The sequence below is a fragment of the Primulina eburnea genome, chromosome 1, assembly GCF_022965805.1.
Source record: "Primulina eburnea isolate SZY01 chromosome 1, ASM2296580v1, whole genome shotgun sequence".
NCBI lineage: Eukaryota > Viridiplantae > Streptophyta > Magnoliopsida > Lamiales > Gesneriaceae > Primulina > Primulina eburnea.
The window spans coordinates 56,308,031-56,322,179 of NC_133101.1; the positions used below are offsets into that span (position 1 = coordinate 56,308,031).

Here is a 14,149-nt window from a genome sequence, read left to right on the forward strand (position 1 = left end):
CAACTGGACGTAAGTTTTGTTACGTTTAGACAAGATTTGAAATTATGATATTGTCAGAATTGAATATGAATCAGATATGGTGTTTCGGCTACCGTAGACATTATAGAATTGAAGTCAGATTAAAGAACAGACCGTTTCTGTAATTGTTATGAATTTTGAAAGATATTAACTGAGATTCTATATCAAAATTGTGTTAGTATTCAGATTATGAGTTATATTGACACCGATTATGAGTTCCAGTATTATATTTGTGATGTTCAGAACTGACGGGGTTATTCAGATTGTATTGTTATGCCGTCAAAACATCATTTGATTTAGATTGATCAGATTCAGATATGATTTCGATTTTATTGTGATATCGATGACATGAATTGAATTGTATCCTGTTTAGATATTGATCAGATTATGTACTGAGTTAAGTATTGATCAGAACAGATTGTATATTGAGTTATTCACTGATACAAGGTATTCGATATTGTCATTTCAGATTCGATATGGACAGATTTGAGTACAGGTCATCGTCTTCGTCAGACCGGGACGACAAAGGTATAATTCATGTGATATTCGGGAAGACACAACTCAAATAAGATCCTATTTGAGTTTCCCAACAAAATCACATACTAGATTATTGTTATATTCTGAGGTGAATATGCTTTTGTTTATGTGTTGATATGCTATGCTTTATTTACAGATTGTTATTCATTGCATTTAAGATAGGGAGTCTTGACAGATCAGTCAAACTTCTAGACGTTCGGTGGTATCACAGCTTAGGGGAAGATTCACTCTCCTATTGTAGATGTGGGTATAGATCAGACCGAAGTCTAGGAATAAGACGTACCGTCACCCCGATTGGAGAGTAGGTGATAGATCGTCTTATTCACAACGGGATCCCTAGAGTTATAGTTGAGTCGAGTCTAGACATGATGTGACTAGAACTGCATGTGGTTATAGATGTGGTTTCATAGACTATGAAACCCATATTTATTGCTTTCAGTCATGATAGCATGTGTTTATTATTTGATTTAAATTGCATGTTTATCTGAAATGAGTTGCATGCTTATTTGATTTGATTTCATAGATTATGAAATCTATTACTTTTGAATATATTTATGATAGCATGTTTTATGATGTAGACGGTTTATATGCATGCTTACCATGTTTTATACTGAGATTTATTCTCACCGGAGTATCCGGCTGTTTCTTGTTTTGTATGTGTGCATGACAACAGGTGGGGCAAGATCGGGGTCGAGAAGATGATGAGAGAAGACGAGTTTAGCGTGGTGATTCCGGACTTGGATAGATTAGGTTTATTACTTGATCTTTAGTAGTTGAACCTTAGATTAGTTAAAAGATTGTTGTATCTTTATACTGAAATGTAGTTTTACACAGATATGTATATTATGTAGATGTCATTACCTTCCGCACTTTATATTAAAAAGAAAAATTTTTAGACCCTGTTTTATCTTAATTGATAATTAAATCCCAAAGATGATTAAAAAAAAGATCAGCGTCCGGGTCCCCACATTTTCGCTTTAAATCCACTTCATGCACAAACAAGTTCAAATATGCTAAGTTTGTAATATTAACGAATGAAATATATTATTTGGAATTCACCAATTTCAAAATATGCTCAATTATAGAGCGTGATCTGGCCGTGTGCTTAGTAACTCCAGTGCATGTGCCAGCCACCTCGTTATCCAAGTAGCCAAACAGCAGACAGCGACCTTACTACCTTAGAAGAAAACATAACTCAGTCCTGGAGTTGAACTTGTATGAATGTTAGGGTTAGCAAAATATTATGGTCGAATTGGTCATCGAACATGAAAACGAGAGGTTTGAATCAAAATTTTAACGGCAAAAGAAGTGTGTTACAGATATTAATTTCATTGATTTTAACATCTAACCAATATAGTATGGAAAATTACAACTTGATCATGTATGTATATTTACTATTTGTCTTATTCTGCTTTTTTTTGTTTTTTATCATAGAAATTTTAGTTTTTTTACACAACAGTGATGTAGTAGCACTACTAATAAAAAAAGTACCAAATTGTCGAAAATTAGAATATATATTATTAAAACTGAAATTTAATAATATATATAGATAATCAATATCGCAAATAGATAAATGTTAACATTAACAAGATTGCAATTAAATCCAAATGTTAAAAGATCGTAGAATTGTGTCTAACTCCACCTCAAGAACTAGCTCAAGAGGAGTCAAATCTATATACACAACTCCCAAAAACACATCTAACACACTTCGGCATGCCCATGAATGTACAACCGGAGCATGAACTTTACAACACATTAGCGAGTTTCCCATGATGACAGTCCAATACATAACGATAAATCTGAACTCTGATGTCATTTTAAGAACATAGACTTGAGCATAACTCCATAGCTAACTCAATAGAGATTATTATCCAAATCCATATATACAACTCCCAATATCTTTATCAAACTGATGTGATACATCAAACACATGCTACTTACATCCAAGAATGAACACATGGATCATGGATTTTACAAGAAATTTAGCGGGTGACTCATAAAGACAGTCCAACACATGATTTTCCAAGTCCATATATACAAATCTAAAAAACTTAATCCAACTGATATGAGATATCTAACACACCCTTTCACGCCCAATAGTGAACAACTAGAGCGTGAAATTTATAAATATATTAACGTAAATAATATGTTTTAAAAAACGTTGCTGACGAAAGTAGTGCACAAATAATGAAGTGTGTATGTAATGTATCTAGCACGCGATTGGGGTCGATATGTAGTTCTCATATAAAAAACTAAGATACAAACTTGGAGAGCTTAATTTTTTAAAATTCGTGAAATATTAGAGCTCAACAAAACATTCACGAAACGTCGTAATTCGGATTAGAGACTCAATATTTATTCTTTTTTTATAATAATAAAAATTAAATATATTACAAAATCAACTGCGTATGATGTAGCATAAAAACAATATCCTTAATACAAAATCCAAAGTTCAAATCGTTATAAAAAAAGTTTTAAATTCGTGTATTCGTGCCATTAATATTTATTTTGTAATTACAGTTAGCACCCAACCCCATAGTTAATGGGCCTTGAATAATGTGACGATACCCAAATATCCCTAATCAGATGGGCTTGTGGCAAAGTAGAATGGGCCTTAGAGCATATTTCAAAATTTCAATTGAATTCATTAATGATTGGGCTTAGCCCGAGCAACCTCCCACAAAATCTTGTCTTTGTTTTTACTTCTCATTTTGCAGTTCAGGTTACTTTCCTGAATAGTATAGGTGGATTGCTCGATAATTGATCTGATTCAAAGTCTCCTCATTTCAATCTCTCCAAATCATTGTCATTTTACGAAGTTTATATGATTTTTTTCGCATTAGGTGGATGAAATTGCAGGTAATTTAGGGTATTATCATTCTGCTGCTTTGTGGAAATGTGCCCGGAAGGTAACTCGGCGTCTAGTTCTTCACCGCCGCAGCCGACGGCGATGTATTCGCCGAGTGGGAAGAGGTCTAGGGATCCTGAAGACGAGGTTTATGTTGATAATTTGCACTCGCACAAGCGATATCTCAGCGAGGTATTTTTTTAAAGCTTGGATACGCATTTTTTCGTTTTTGGTATCGGATTAAAGTAACTTGTCTATGCGTACTTGAAATTCGCTCCATCTTTGTATGAGCTTTGAAAATTTGGATCTTTCCGGTATCTATGTTATTAATTTGTTTTGGTGGTAAAATGTCTTTGCTTTGAATGCTAAAATGTTGGTGTACGTACTGGAAATTTGGAAGTATTTGAGCGGTCATTGGAGTTCTAATGCATCATATCTAGGGAATGAAAACCGTTGGTAGTTTGATTGGTATGATGGAAACTTCGATGTTGTCATTGATTACCAGATTTTTGTCTGGCCCGTCGAAATCAAACTAGTCTGTTAAGACATACCATGTCAGGAATCAGGATACAGTCAGGAAAATAAAGTTCACCGCTGCTGGTTCTAGCAAATGACATACAATTTTGCCTCTAATTTGTTGACAATGTGATTAGGTATTTATGATATGGAGATTTATTTGTGTCATGTTAAGTATGACCCAAGATTTAGATGAGTGGGATATATTTTATATTTTGGAGGTGAAAACACATCTCTGAAAGATTTACATTTAAATTAAATTTATTTACCATTTGACGGGAGAGAATGGGATGCTGCTTGTTCAGCTTATCACATTACATGGGCCGGAAATTTTGGACGCTTTAAAGCTAATGATTAGGTGCTACGGTTATTTGCCGTCCTTTTGCTACTCATATATTAATTCATCATTTGTTATATGGAGAATTTGCAGATCATGGCATCAAGTTTGAATGGGCTGAAAGTTGGAGATCCTCTGTCTATAAATCTTGTGGATTCTTCCGCAAGGTCTGAAATCATCTCTATCTTACGCGAGTTTATTGTGTTTTTAAGAAATGCAGGGGTCAAAATGGTTTTACCTTTCCAAAATCATGCATGCCCAAAATACTTGTATAACAATTATTTGCTTGGTAAGTGTGATGACGGAGGTTAAAATACGTGGGCAAACAATTGTGCGGTCTAGCACAAGCAATACAAACAAATATTTTCAACAGTAAAATCCAAATAAAACAAGTTTAATCTTTCATCTTGCATGCATGTCTACCAGACTTGTATCACGCATAGCTTTCTTGAGTCCTGCTAGGACCCTTTTTATCTTTATGTTTTTGACGACTTCCAGAGCAACATTGATAGCAAATTTACAAGAATAAAAAAAGGTTTGATTGATTGAACTTTGTCGGTTTTATATGACAATAGGCTGGAAGAACATTTATTATTAGTTGTTGACATGTTAAACAAGCTCATCGTTAAAGCAATGTGTGTGCACAGAATATAATTTGGTAGGGTTCTTGTAGTTACCGAAGAAGTTCCAGCCACAGTGCTGAGTTTATTATATCTTTAGGAGCTTTTAGATTATTACATCCCGATACAACATGTCTTATACGGGCAATCGGGAGTTTTTCCAATTTCATATTTTATGATGAAATTTTAAAAATCATTGGGTGCTTCTCAAATATTTTAAATATTTAAAGGGGGTTCTGTTATTATTATTTTTTTGAAACACTTGTTTAAGCTCATCAACAAGCAAAACTATTTGCTTCAAGTAATGCAATGATAGGATCATCTAGAAACCTCTCTTTTGTGGGACATGTTACATTCGTCATGACCAAGATCTGTGTGAAAATGCAGGAGGTTAAAATGTTTGCTTACTTTTTAGTCTAATTCATTTTTAAGATGGGAGAACAAACTGTTGCACAATACATCGACTGTTAAAATCTCGCGGACTCAGTTGTCTGTGCTCAACAAATGTTACTTAACTGTGATTTACTGTTGCCTTTATTATTGGTTGTGATAAATTTTTTCTTGTTCCCTTTTTAAGTGACTAGAAGGCACTCATCCTCATCTCCAAGGTTGATTTCTCTAAATTCCTTTGATGTCAGGGATGATATATCCTTGCAGTATTCACCGATGTCAGAAGATTCTGATGATTCCAGATATTGTGAGAGTTCTACAAACACTTGTTCTTCACATCCTGAGAGTATTCCTACCAGTCCAGTATCTCCTTATAGATGCCAAAAACCCCAAACTGGATTTGCACCAGGTCCTCCTTCCACTTCACATGGCTGTATTGTCTCCAGTGTGGCATCAACACAATCTCGTCATCGAGGTTCTGATAATGAGGGTCGATTCCCATCATCACCTAGTGACATATGCCACTCAGCTGACTTACGGAGGGCAGCGCTTTTGCGATCCGTGCAGATGAGAGCACACCCTTTGGAGTTATCACAATTTGAATCTCCATATAGTCCTGGACAAGAATCTGGAAATAATATGGAATCCGAGGAACAGGCATGTTCTTGCGCAAAAGCTGTACTTGATGAGAACGAAAGTCAGATTGCAAAATGTGCCCCGTCGAGTGCTAATCATGAAAATAGGGTGAAGTCTTCCTGCAGAACTCTGGCCATGAACCTGAAAGATGAAGGATCCGCGGGCTAATGGTTCTACGATTCTGAAGCTAATGGCAGCTATCGGAATCAGCTAGTGCCCTTACTGTTAGGATTTTTATGGGTATGCTCAGTTTTTGCATTGGAGCTTTGGGAGAAGAATTTTTGGGTAATTAAATATACTTATGATTTTCTTTTGAGTAAAATTATTAATAGATGCCAAATTATCTTGGAATTTGTTTGATGAAATTATTTTTAAAACTCTAAATATTATCTTTGGAATTATAATTTAATGTTATATGATATAACATAATAAAAGAGTATTTTACAAACAAAATATTCTACTGTAGAAGTAAAAAAGGGACGAGAAATGTTTTAGGGAATAAGCATAAAAATTATTGGTGTGTATACATACATATATATATATATATATATATATATATATATATATATATATAATTTTGAGATATTGGTAATAGCAATTAGGGGTGGGCAACGGTCGGTTCGGTCCGGTTTTACTTTACAATGGTTCGGTTTTTCGGTTTTCGGTTTTGAATATCTCTAGTCCAAAACCGAACCATTTTATTACGGTTCGATTCGGTTTTTTTATAGTTCGGTTCGGTTTATACGGCCGGTTATATACGGTTAGCTAAAATTTGTTACGAAATAAAATTATACGTCACTTTATGCCTTTAAAATCTAAATCATAGTATTTTTCAAACATTTAATTTGTGGGACTTAATTTTTTATATGAAAAATTAAAGAAATATATACATAAAAGAAAAAAACATCGACTGGTGAGTGGTGAGAAAAAGAAAAAACGATAGGATTGAAAATTGAGAGTTAATCATACTAAGTTCTTAAATCTTAATGGGCCTATTATACATAAAAAGTCTTATACTAAACAATAATATGACCCATTATACATAAAAACCTTATACTTAACAATAAAATGGCCGGTTTGGTTTTTTGGTTTTTTCGGGGATTAAAACCGAAAACCGAACCGAAAAACCGAATTTCATAAATTTTAAAACCATAACCGACCGAAAAACCGATAAAACCGAACCATTTAAACCGAATTATTCGGTTCGGTCGGTTTTTTCGGTTTTTCGGGTTTTATGCCCACCCCTAATAGCAATAGAGTCCAGGCTTATTCATTTTTTGGGGAGAGCTGATATTTGTCACACCGAACTTAATTAACACCTTTTAATATCTCATATCATGTCTGCTCCATAAATGAAAATCACTTCAAATATGACACTTACCTCTCTTATTAATTATAAAGAGATTACAAATATGATAACATACAAAGAATATGAACAACCACGAAAACTAGCATTTGGAGGAATTGGTTCTGTCCCTTTTCAAGTTATCTAGCCACCCAAAAAAAATTGTTTTCACAGACGAAGGAAATTTCTCTTGGAACGGAGAATCAACTTTGTTATGTGATTTTATTTATTTGCCTTGATTTATGATGATAATTTGAATATGTCTGTGTGTTTAATTATTTCATCGTAAATTATTGGTTGTTTCTAAAAATGGATTAACTTAATTTGACTTCCATATTTTGGATATTATTTTGCATATTATTATTTGTTCTTACAATTTATTTGTAGTTTCTCGAATTGTTTGTGTTCAATTAATTGATCACTAATTGAATCGTTATATTTATTTGAAATCTGATGTTTAGGAAAGGAGATTTTGAATAGGACCACATGAAAACACAACCTAGGATATTTGTGAGTTCGGGAGACCTACAACTTCCTTTGAAGTAATTAAAAGAGAACCATAGAACAATATTAAATTATTTTGATGTTTGATGTATGATAAGGATATCAATACTGACATTAAAATAATAGAATTTACTCAGCACTTGGGAGAGGCAGTAAGTAACTTTTAAGGGTTCTTGGCTTATAAATTGGAATGTGTAATATTGTCGATTTAATACGATTTACATGAATGAAAATCCAGTAAAATCTTGTACCTAGAACTATCTCAGATCATGTACCCCAGGCCGTTTTTGAATGTCCGCTTTATTTATTTTATTTTAGTTTATAGATATTAAATCGAATTTTTAAATAAAGTCGATATTATTTTAATTATAGTACTTAGTGTGAATTTAAATTATCAGTATTTGTGAGAATGAAACTATATTTATCAAACACTAAAACTTGACAATTGTGTGCTTGTAGGGTCGCCGATTTCTTCGAAAGATCACTCGGTATGGCAGATCGAGGCTACACGCTTAACCGGTTTCTATATGCAACATCCAACATCAACTTGCCGAATTTCTTTAAGAAATCGAAAGGTTTAAGCAGTATCTGGAGCCAACACGCGGAACTGGATGAGGTGCGTGGCGAGGAACCATGACTTACCTAGAGTGTATCCATGATCTCAAGGACATACTTCACCCGACCTGTTTTAGGGACGACCCGTCTATAAAATTCGAATCAGGGTTTTTTGAACTCTACACCGACAAAGAAAATTCATGCAAGTACTCCGCATCACCACAAAAAGCATTTCGCGATAGTAAAAAAAACGTCGCTAATTTCATTAGCTACAGTTTTAGCGATGGTTTTGAATATATTCCGTACCTATATCAGCCATCGTGAACTATTTGAAACGAATTTTAAAAATCGTCGCAAATTTAGCGACATTCTAAAACTTTCGCTATTTTAGCAACAAAATTGAAAATCGTCGCAATTAGTTTTTATGAAAACCAGTCGCTAAATTATTTATTTTAAATTATTTTTTAAAAAATATAATAATATTTAAAAAATGTATAATTAATAAATTATATTTAGATTTTTTAATTATTAATATGTTTTTAGTTTTAATTTTTAATTAATGCTTTTGAAAATTTATCGAACATAATAAATTAAGTTTAGGAATTTAGGTATTAGGCCTGGATCTCTTGGGTTCAAGTGTTGGGGGAGGCGAAAGAAACCAATTTCCAGGTGTGAGATATTCTATGAGTGACGGTGCATGGGCCCATGCTGGACCATCCTAACGATCCATGACCAAAAGTGGTGCGTGAGTATGGGTCGAGGCCCATGGTGGTATAGCCTAATGACCCATGATCGTTACAGTCGCGGTGCTATACCTCAAACACACGGAGCAGCGCCTAGGCGCTAATGGCTACGAGAATCAGAATTGGGCTTTCAACTCATGGGCTCAGACGAAAAACATTAAAAGGAAAACCTACAACACAAAGAGAGCCGACCGTTTTTGGAGAAAATTTACGGGAGAGAACAAGAACACACACTTGGAGACGATCTGGAGCGCAAAGATCGATCACGAAGACGAAGAACGACGAATCTGGGGACAGAGACGTCATTTCTGATTTGTCATCTAAATCTTTTGCCCTTTTATTTCTTGTGTTGCGATGTCAAGACTTTCGAACATGTTTTGTTTTTGTTTATATTTCGTTATGAACTAACTTTTCTATTCTAGATGGTGATGTAACTTTGTTGATGCGATAATTTTAACTCGGTGTTTTTACGATTGAATTCATTTTGGTTTAATTGTGTTTCTTTGTCTTTATTCGACTGTAATTTACTGGCCATAAATTGTTTGCTGTCTGATTAATTCTACAACTCGAGATAAGGATTGAGAGTATAGATCATTAGAGACGCATTGTTGAATGTTTATATCGTTCGGAAGGCGTATAACATTAGCGAGGTCTAGGTAAGAACATCGTTTGCATATATAAATTAAACTTAGATTTTTATTAGTAATGTTTGAATCAAAATTGGCCTGAAACAATTTAGTCTTCACTTGGGAAAAAGAGAATAAAATAATTACGTGTTATTAGCCATTAAATAACTGGAATTAATAAATATAAATGCAATCGTGAATAATTATCATGAAAACTTAGTGAAATTACTCCTCTAGATATTTTTTCTTATTGATATTTCTTCATTCAGTGATTAGATCAATAGTTATTTCCAATTAATTCTTTTTAAGCAAACCAAACCGTTAATTGATTTTTCTAGATAAAATCGTGATTATTTTAATTACAAGTACTGATATATTATTACATACACACTCCTCGTGGGAACGATACTTTACTCATATATATTAAAACTTGACAACTATGCGCTTGCGAGTGGAAAATACGCAATACTCATGCAGGCTTAACCCAACATTTTCCCCCCTTCCCCTCAAGAAGTAAAGAAATATGCTTCTTGAGAGACTTGAACTCATGATCTCGCTCTGATAATAATTGTAGGATCGAGTGCTTACCGCTTTACCAAAAGCTATAGCCGGTGATAATGATGCAACTCAAATATTTTTTAACTGCATTGTAGTTCAAACAACATGGTTCGATTGATCTACCATGCATGGACAATTATTGCATCAAACAATCCCCTTTCCAATAATTGTACTCTTTGCAATCAATGGAATATTCAGGTCGGATATATCTATGATTTTTTAAATTTCGCCTCTATTTTCATACAAGAAAATTTATCATATCTAGTTACATGTGGGTGGATGGGGCCGGGTTTTATCATATTTAGGTAGTTATAAATTATAATCAGTTATACAACATATGAGGTGGAGAAAAAAAAATACTCGACTGTGTATTTTTTTTTTTCAATTCAGACGTTGATATGAACCTCTTGACTAAATTAGACAGGAAAAAGGGGTAACAAGCTATATATTTATATTACTATAAATATATTTGGCTACAAGTACTATGAATTTGTCAAATTAATTAATATATACTCAAACGTATTAAAATTTTATATGATATAGATTTAACTTTGTAAATTTCTACGTGATTTCTGAACTTTGTAAATGTCGAGCCATCTGTATTTGGATTTTGGTGGCCGGTTTGGAGGTTAAGCTGTTCATTAAATTTGATTTGACTATTTCCGATGGAATATTGAAGGTTCAGGTATATCATACACAAATTATATGCATTAAGCAAGATTCAACCAAACTCAACTCCTTTTGAAGGCCGGGAAAATCAGGAGCAGTGATTGGCGGCGCTGTCTTAAAGGGAAAAGTTTGCTGAGATTAGAAAGAGACACAGAGGTGTGCAAACGCCGTCGCCGCGATGTCGTTCGCCACCTCCCTCAGCTGCTTCACACCACGGCCGCGATCTTATTCCTCCGACCTCTTTCTCTCGCTTCCACCCTACTCCCTTAACCCGAATGCCACCACCCTTCTCTCACGATCTTCGACTCTCATTTCCCGCCGCCCCTTAATGATAACTTTCTCAGTAAACTCCGCCGCTGCCGCTAACGCTGAAGTCAGCGCCAAGTTCTCCACCGGGGGTGGCAATGGTGGGAACGGAGGCATCAGAGGTGGAGGGGGAGGGAGAGGGGGAGACGACAACAACGACGGAGATGAAGGGACCGGCGATGATAACAAGAAGAAGAACATAGATGAAGCTTTGATGGCGTTAGCGGAGGCAGGGAGGAATCTCGACGGCTTGCCTAAGGATTTGAAGGCTGCCATAGAAGATGGTAGAATACCCGGATCGATTGTTTCGAGGTATATCGATTTCGAAAGATCCGGGTTGCTTTCATGGTTGATGAAGTTCGGAGGATTCAAGGAGAGGTTGCTGGCCGACGATTTGTTCTTGACTAAAGTTGGCATTGAATGTGGCGTTGGGTTGTTCACCAAGGTACCTGAAAAATTCGTACAAACGATTTTATAATCTTACTATGCTTTTGTACGTGTATAGATATTTAGCAGATTTAGCGCGATCAGTTCTACACAATTCAAATAATGGGCCATCTGTATATATTGGTAAAATTTTCTGAAAACGTGAACTTTGTTTTTTGGCCTGGAGGTGAAGTCCAGAGACAGGGTGGAATGTAGATGAACATTGTGTAGCATTGACAGAAGCGTTTAGCTTCGAATGTCGGATCTTGGTCGTTATGTATGATAATATCATATATTATTGTGTGATACTTGATCTGTTCAAGAAATCCATATTGAAATTTAATCATATAATCATCTTATTTTACTTTACTCCATGTTATGAGTTATGCTCATTCTCTGCTTGGTTGATCTTCTATTACCTTCGTGTTGTGCCTAACGTTACCTCAATCTCGCCTTGTCAACTGTAAACTTCTCACTTGGAACAGATCAACAGTCTCCTCCTCCACCTGTTATATAGTATGATTTTTTTCTAAATTTATTTGAAGGAATGATATTATAATCCGCTGGCCGGCTAATCATCGTTTATTTTACGTTTCTACTTTCTAGACAGCAGCAGAATACCAGCGTAGGAAGGAAAACTTCTTCAATGAGCTGGAGATTGTTTTTGCTGATGTGGTATGATCAAATAGCTCAGAGCTTCTTGTATCAATTCCTGTATTTTCACTTAGCTTGGATCATAGAGCTTGATAATAAGTTGATGAAAATAATGTAAATGGGACTTTTCGATCCCGAGCATTAAAATGTACTTAAACTGAATCAAATCTTATATCTTGACTTATAATTCCGGTTTGTTTTCTGCTCAGGTCATGGCCATTATTGCTGACTTTATGCTTGTATACCTTCCTGCTCCCACTGTTTCTCTTAGAGCCCCTCTCGCACTCAATGCTGGACGCGTTGCTAAGTTCTTCTACAGCTGTCCAGACAACGCATTTCAGGTGTGCCTTTACTAATATTTTCTTCTATACAGTATACAAAACCAACAATTAAAATGTTAGTTTAAATCCCATTCATACGCAGGTTGCTTTGTCCGGAGCCTCGTTTTCACTCTTGCAGAGAATGGGTGCCATAGCAGTAAGGGGATCTTTTCGCTCAAAATTTTTATGAAAAAAATTTCAATCCCAATTCGATCTCATGATGTCTCAACTTCTTTTGCAGCGCAATGGTGCAAAGCTGTTTGCTGTTGGCACTACTTCATCTCTTGTAAGTTCTCATCTTGAATTAACCTACGCTGGCTTTTGCTTGTATGATAACTGAAATTTCGGTTCATTTCATTGTCAGGTAGGTACAGTTGTAACAAATGCAATGATAAATGCTCGCAAGGTGGTCGAAAACTCCCATGGAGTTGAGGTTGAGAATGTTCCTATTCTGTCAACAAGTGTTGCATATGGTGTCTATATGGCGATATCCAGCAACCTTCGGTATGTGAATGAAATGTACTAAGTAGTTTTTTCTGATAAAAACATAAGAGTAAGAACTGCCACCAATTCATCTCATATAAGGTTGAGCTTTTAGAAAAATGGTTCTTTTGAGTTGATCTTCCATTGTCTATATTTTCAAGTGGACCAATACATTGCACCACATGAAAAATGACGTGACTTCTTTTTGACTATTGAATCAATCCTTGGGGTAATATCCTAAGGTAGGGTCGATCCAACCAATTTGTACGCAATAAGGCGTGGTGATTCGTATAAGTATTGTCTGGCTCTCTTTTGAGCTTGGGCTTTCTGATCAAACTCGCATGACAGGTTTTAGATAAAATCATACAAAATGAGCTAAAAATCCATTTACTAAAACAGATACCAGATGCTGGCTGGTGTTATTGAGCAAAGGATTTTAGAGCCAATGCTTCATCAACACAAGTTATTCCTGAGTGCCATTTGCTTCGCTGTGCGAACAGGCAACACGTTCTTTGGTTCGCTATTGTGAGTTCTTGGCCTTATTTCTCTATGCATTCTATGTTCAAATTCTCGAATTCTAAACAGTTCTTACTTTTATAATGGTGCAGATGGGTTGATTACGCTCGGTTCATAGGAATCCAAAAGGCACCAGATTTCCAGGAGTGAAACATTAGGAATACATAGAAATAAAACAGTACCAGAGCTGTTGATTCTGAGTTCTGTAATTTATGATATCAATCAAGAAATTGGATATTGATCATTTTGATATAAAAAACGGCAATATTTCAGCTGAAATTTTGCACATAAATCGAGAGTTGAATTTTGTTTCCATAGGGGAAATTTGAAATTTTGTTGGGGGAAGCTAAGTCGCAAAAGTATTTATAAGTAGGATGGCAGAAGAAACCAGGTTAAGTATTTTATATTGTCTAATTATTTCAAATATCCTATTTAATTAGTTTTCTTTTGTTGATGACGTTTTTTCTTAAAAAAAAAATTGACACATTTTTTAGATAGAGCTGAGTATATTGTTTAAATTAAATTTGAGAAACACGTATAAA

At 34.9% G+C, this 14,149-nt stretch overlaps 2 protein-coding genes across 2 annotated transcripts; both read left to right on the forward strand.

Moving 5' to 3' along the window:
* The first annotated feature begins 3,274 nt into the window (after positions 1-3,274).
* Positions 3,275-6,280, forward strand: LOC140832442 (uncharacterized). The gene is made up of 3 exons (XM_073196478.1): positions 3,275-3,595; positions 4,350-4,423; positions 5,515-6,280. Exons 1-3 carry the CDS (start codon positions 3,452-3,454, stop codon positions 6,068-6,070), a joined length of 774 nt encoding a protein of 257 aa, XP_073052579.1. The 5' UTR covers positions 3,275-3,451; the 3' UTR covers positions 6,071-6,280.
* A 4,583-nt stretch (positions 6,281-10,863) lies between these two features.
* LOC140832450 (protein RETICULATA-RELATED 4, chloroplastic-like) lies at positions 10,864-13,893 on the forward strand. Its single transcript, XM_073196488.1, has 8 exons — positions 10,864-11,653; positions 12,241-12,309; positions 12,498-12,629; positions 12,712-12,765; positions 12,850-12,894; positions 12,973-13,112; positions 13,491-13,616; positions 13,700-13,893. Exons 1-8 carry the CDS (start codon positions 11,081-11,083, stop codon positions 13,755-13,757), a joined length of 1,197 nt encoding a protein of 398 aa, XP_073052589.1. The 5' UTR covers positions 10,864-11,080; the 3' UTR covers positions 13,758-13,893.
* The last annotated feature ends 256 nt before the right edge of the window (positions 13,894-14,149 follow it).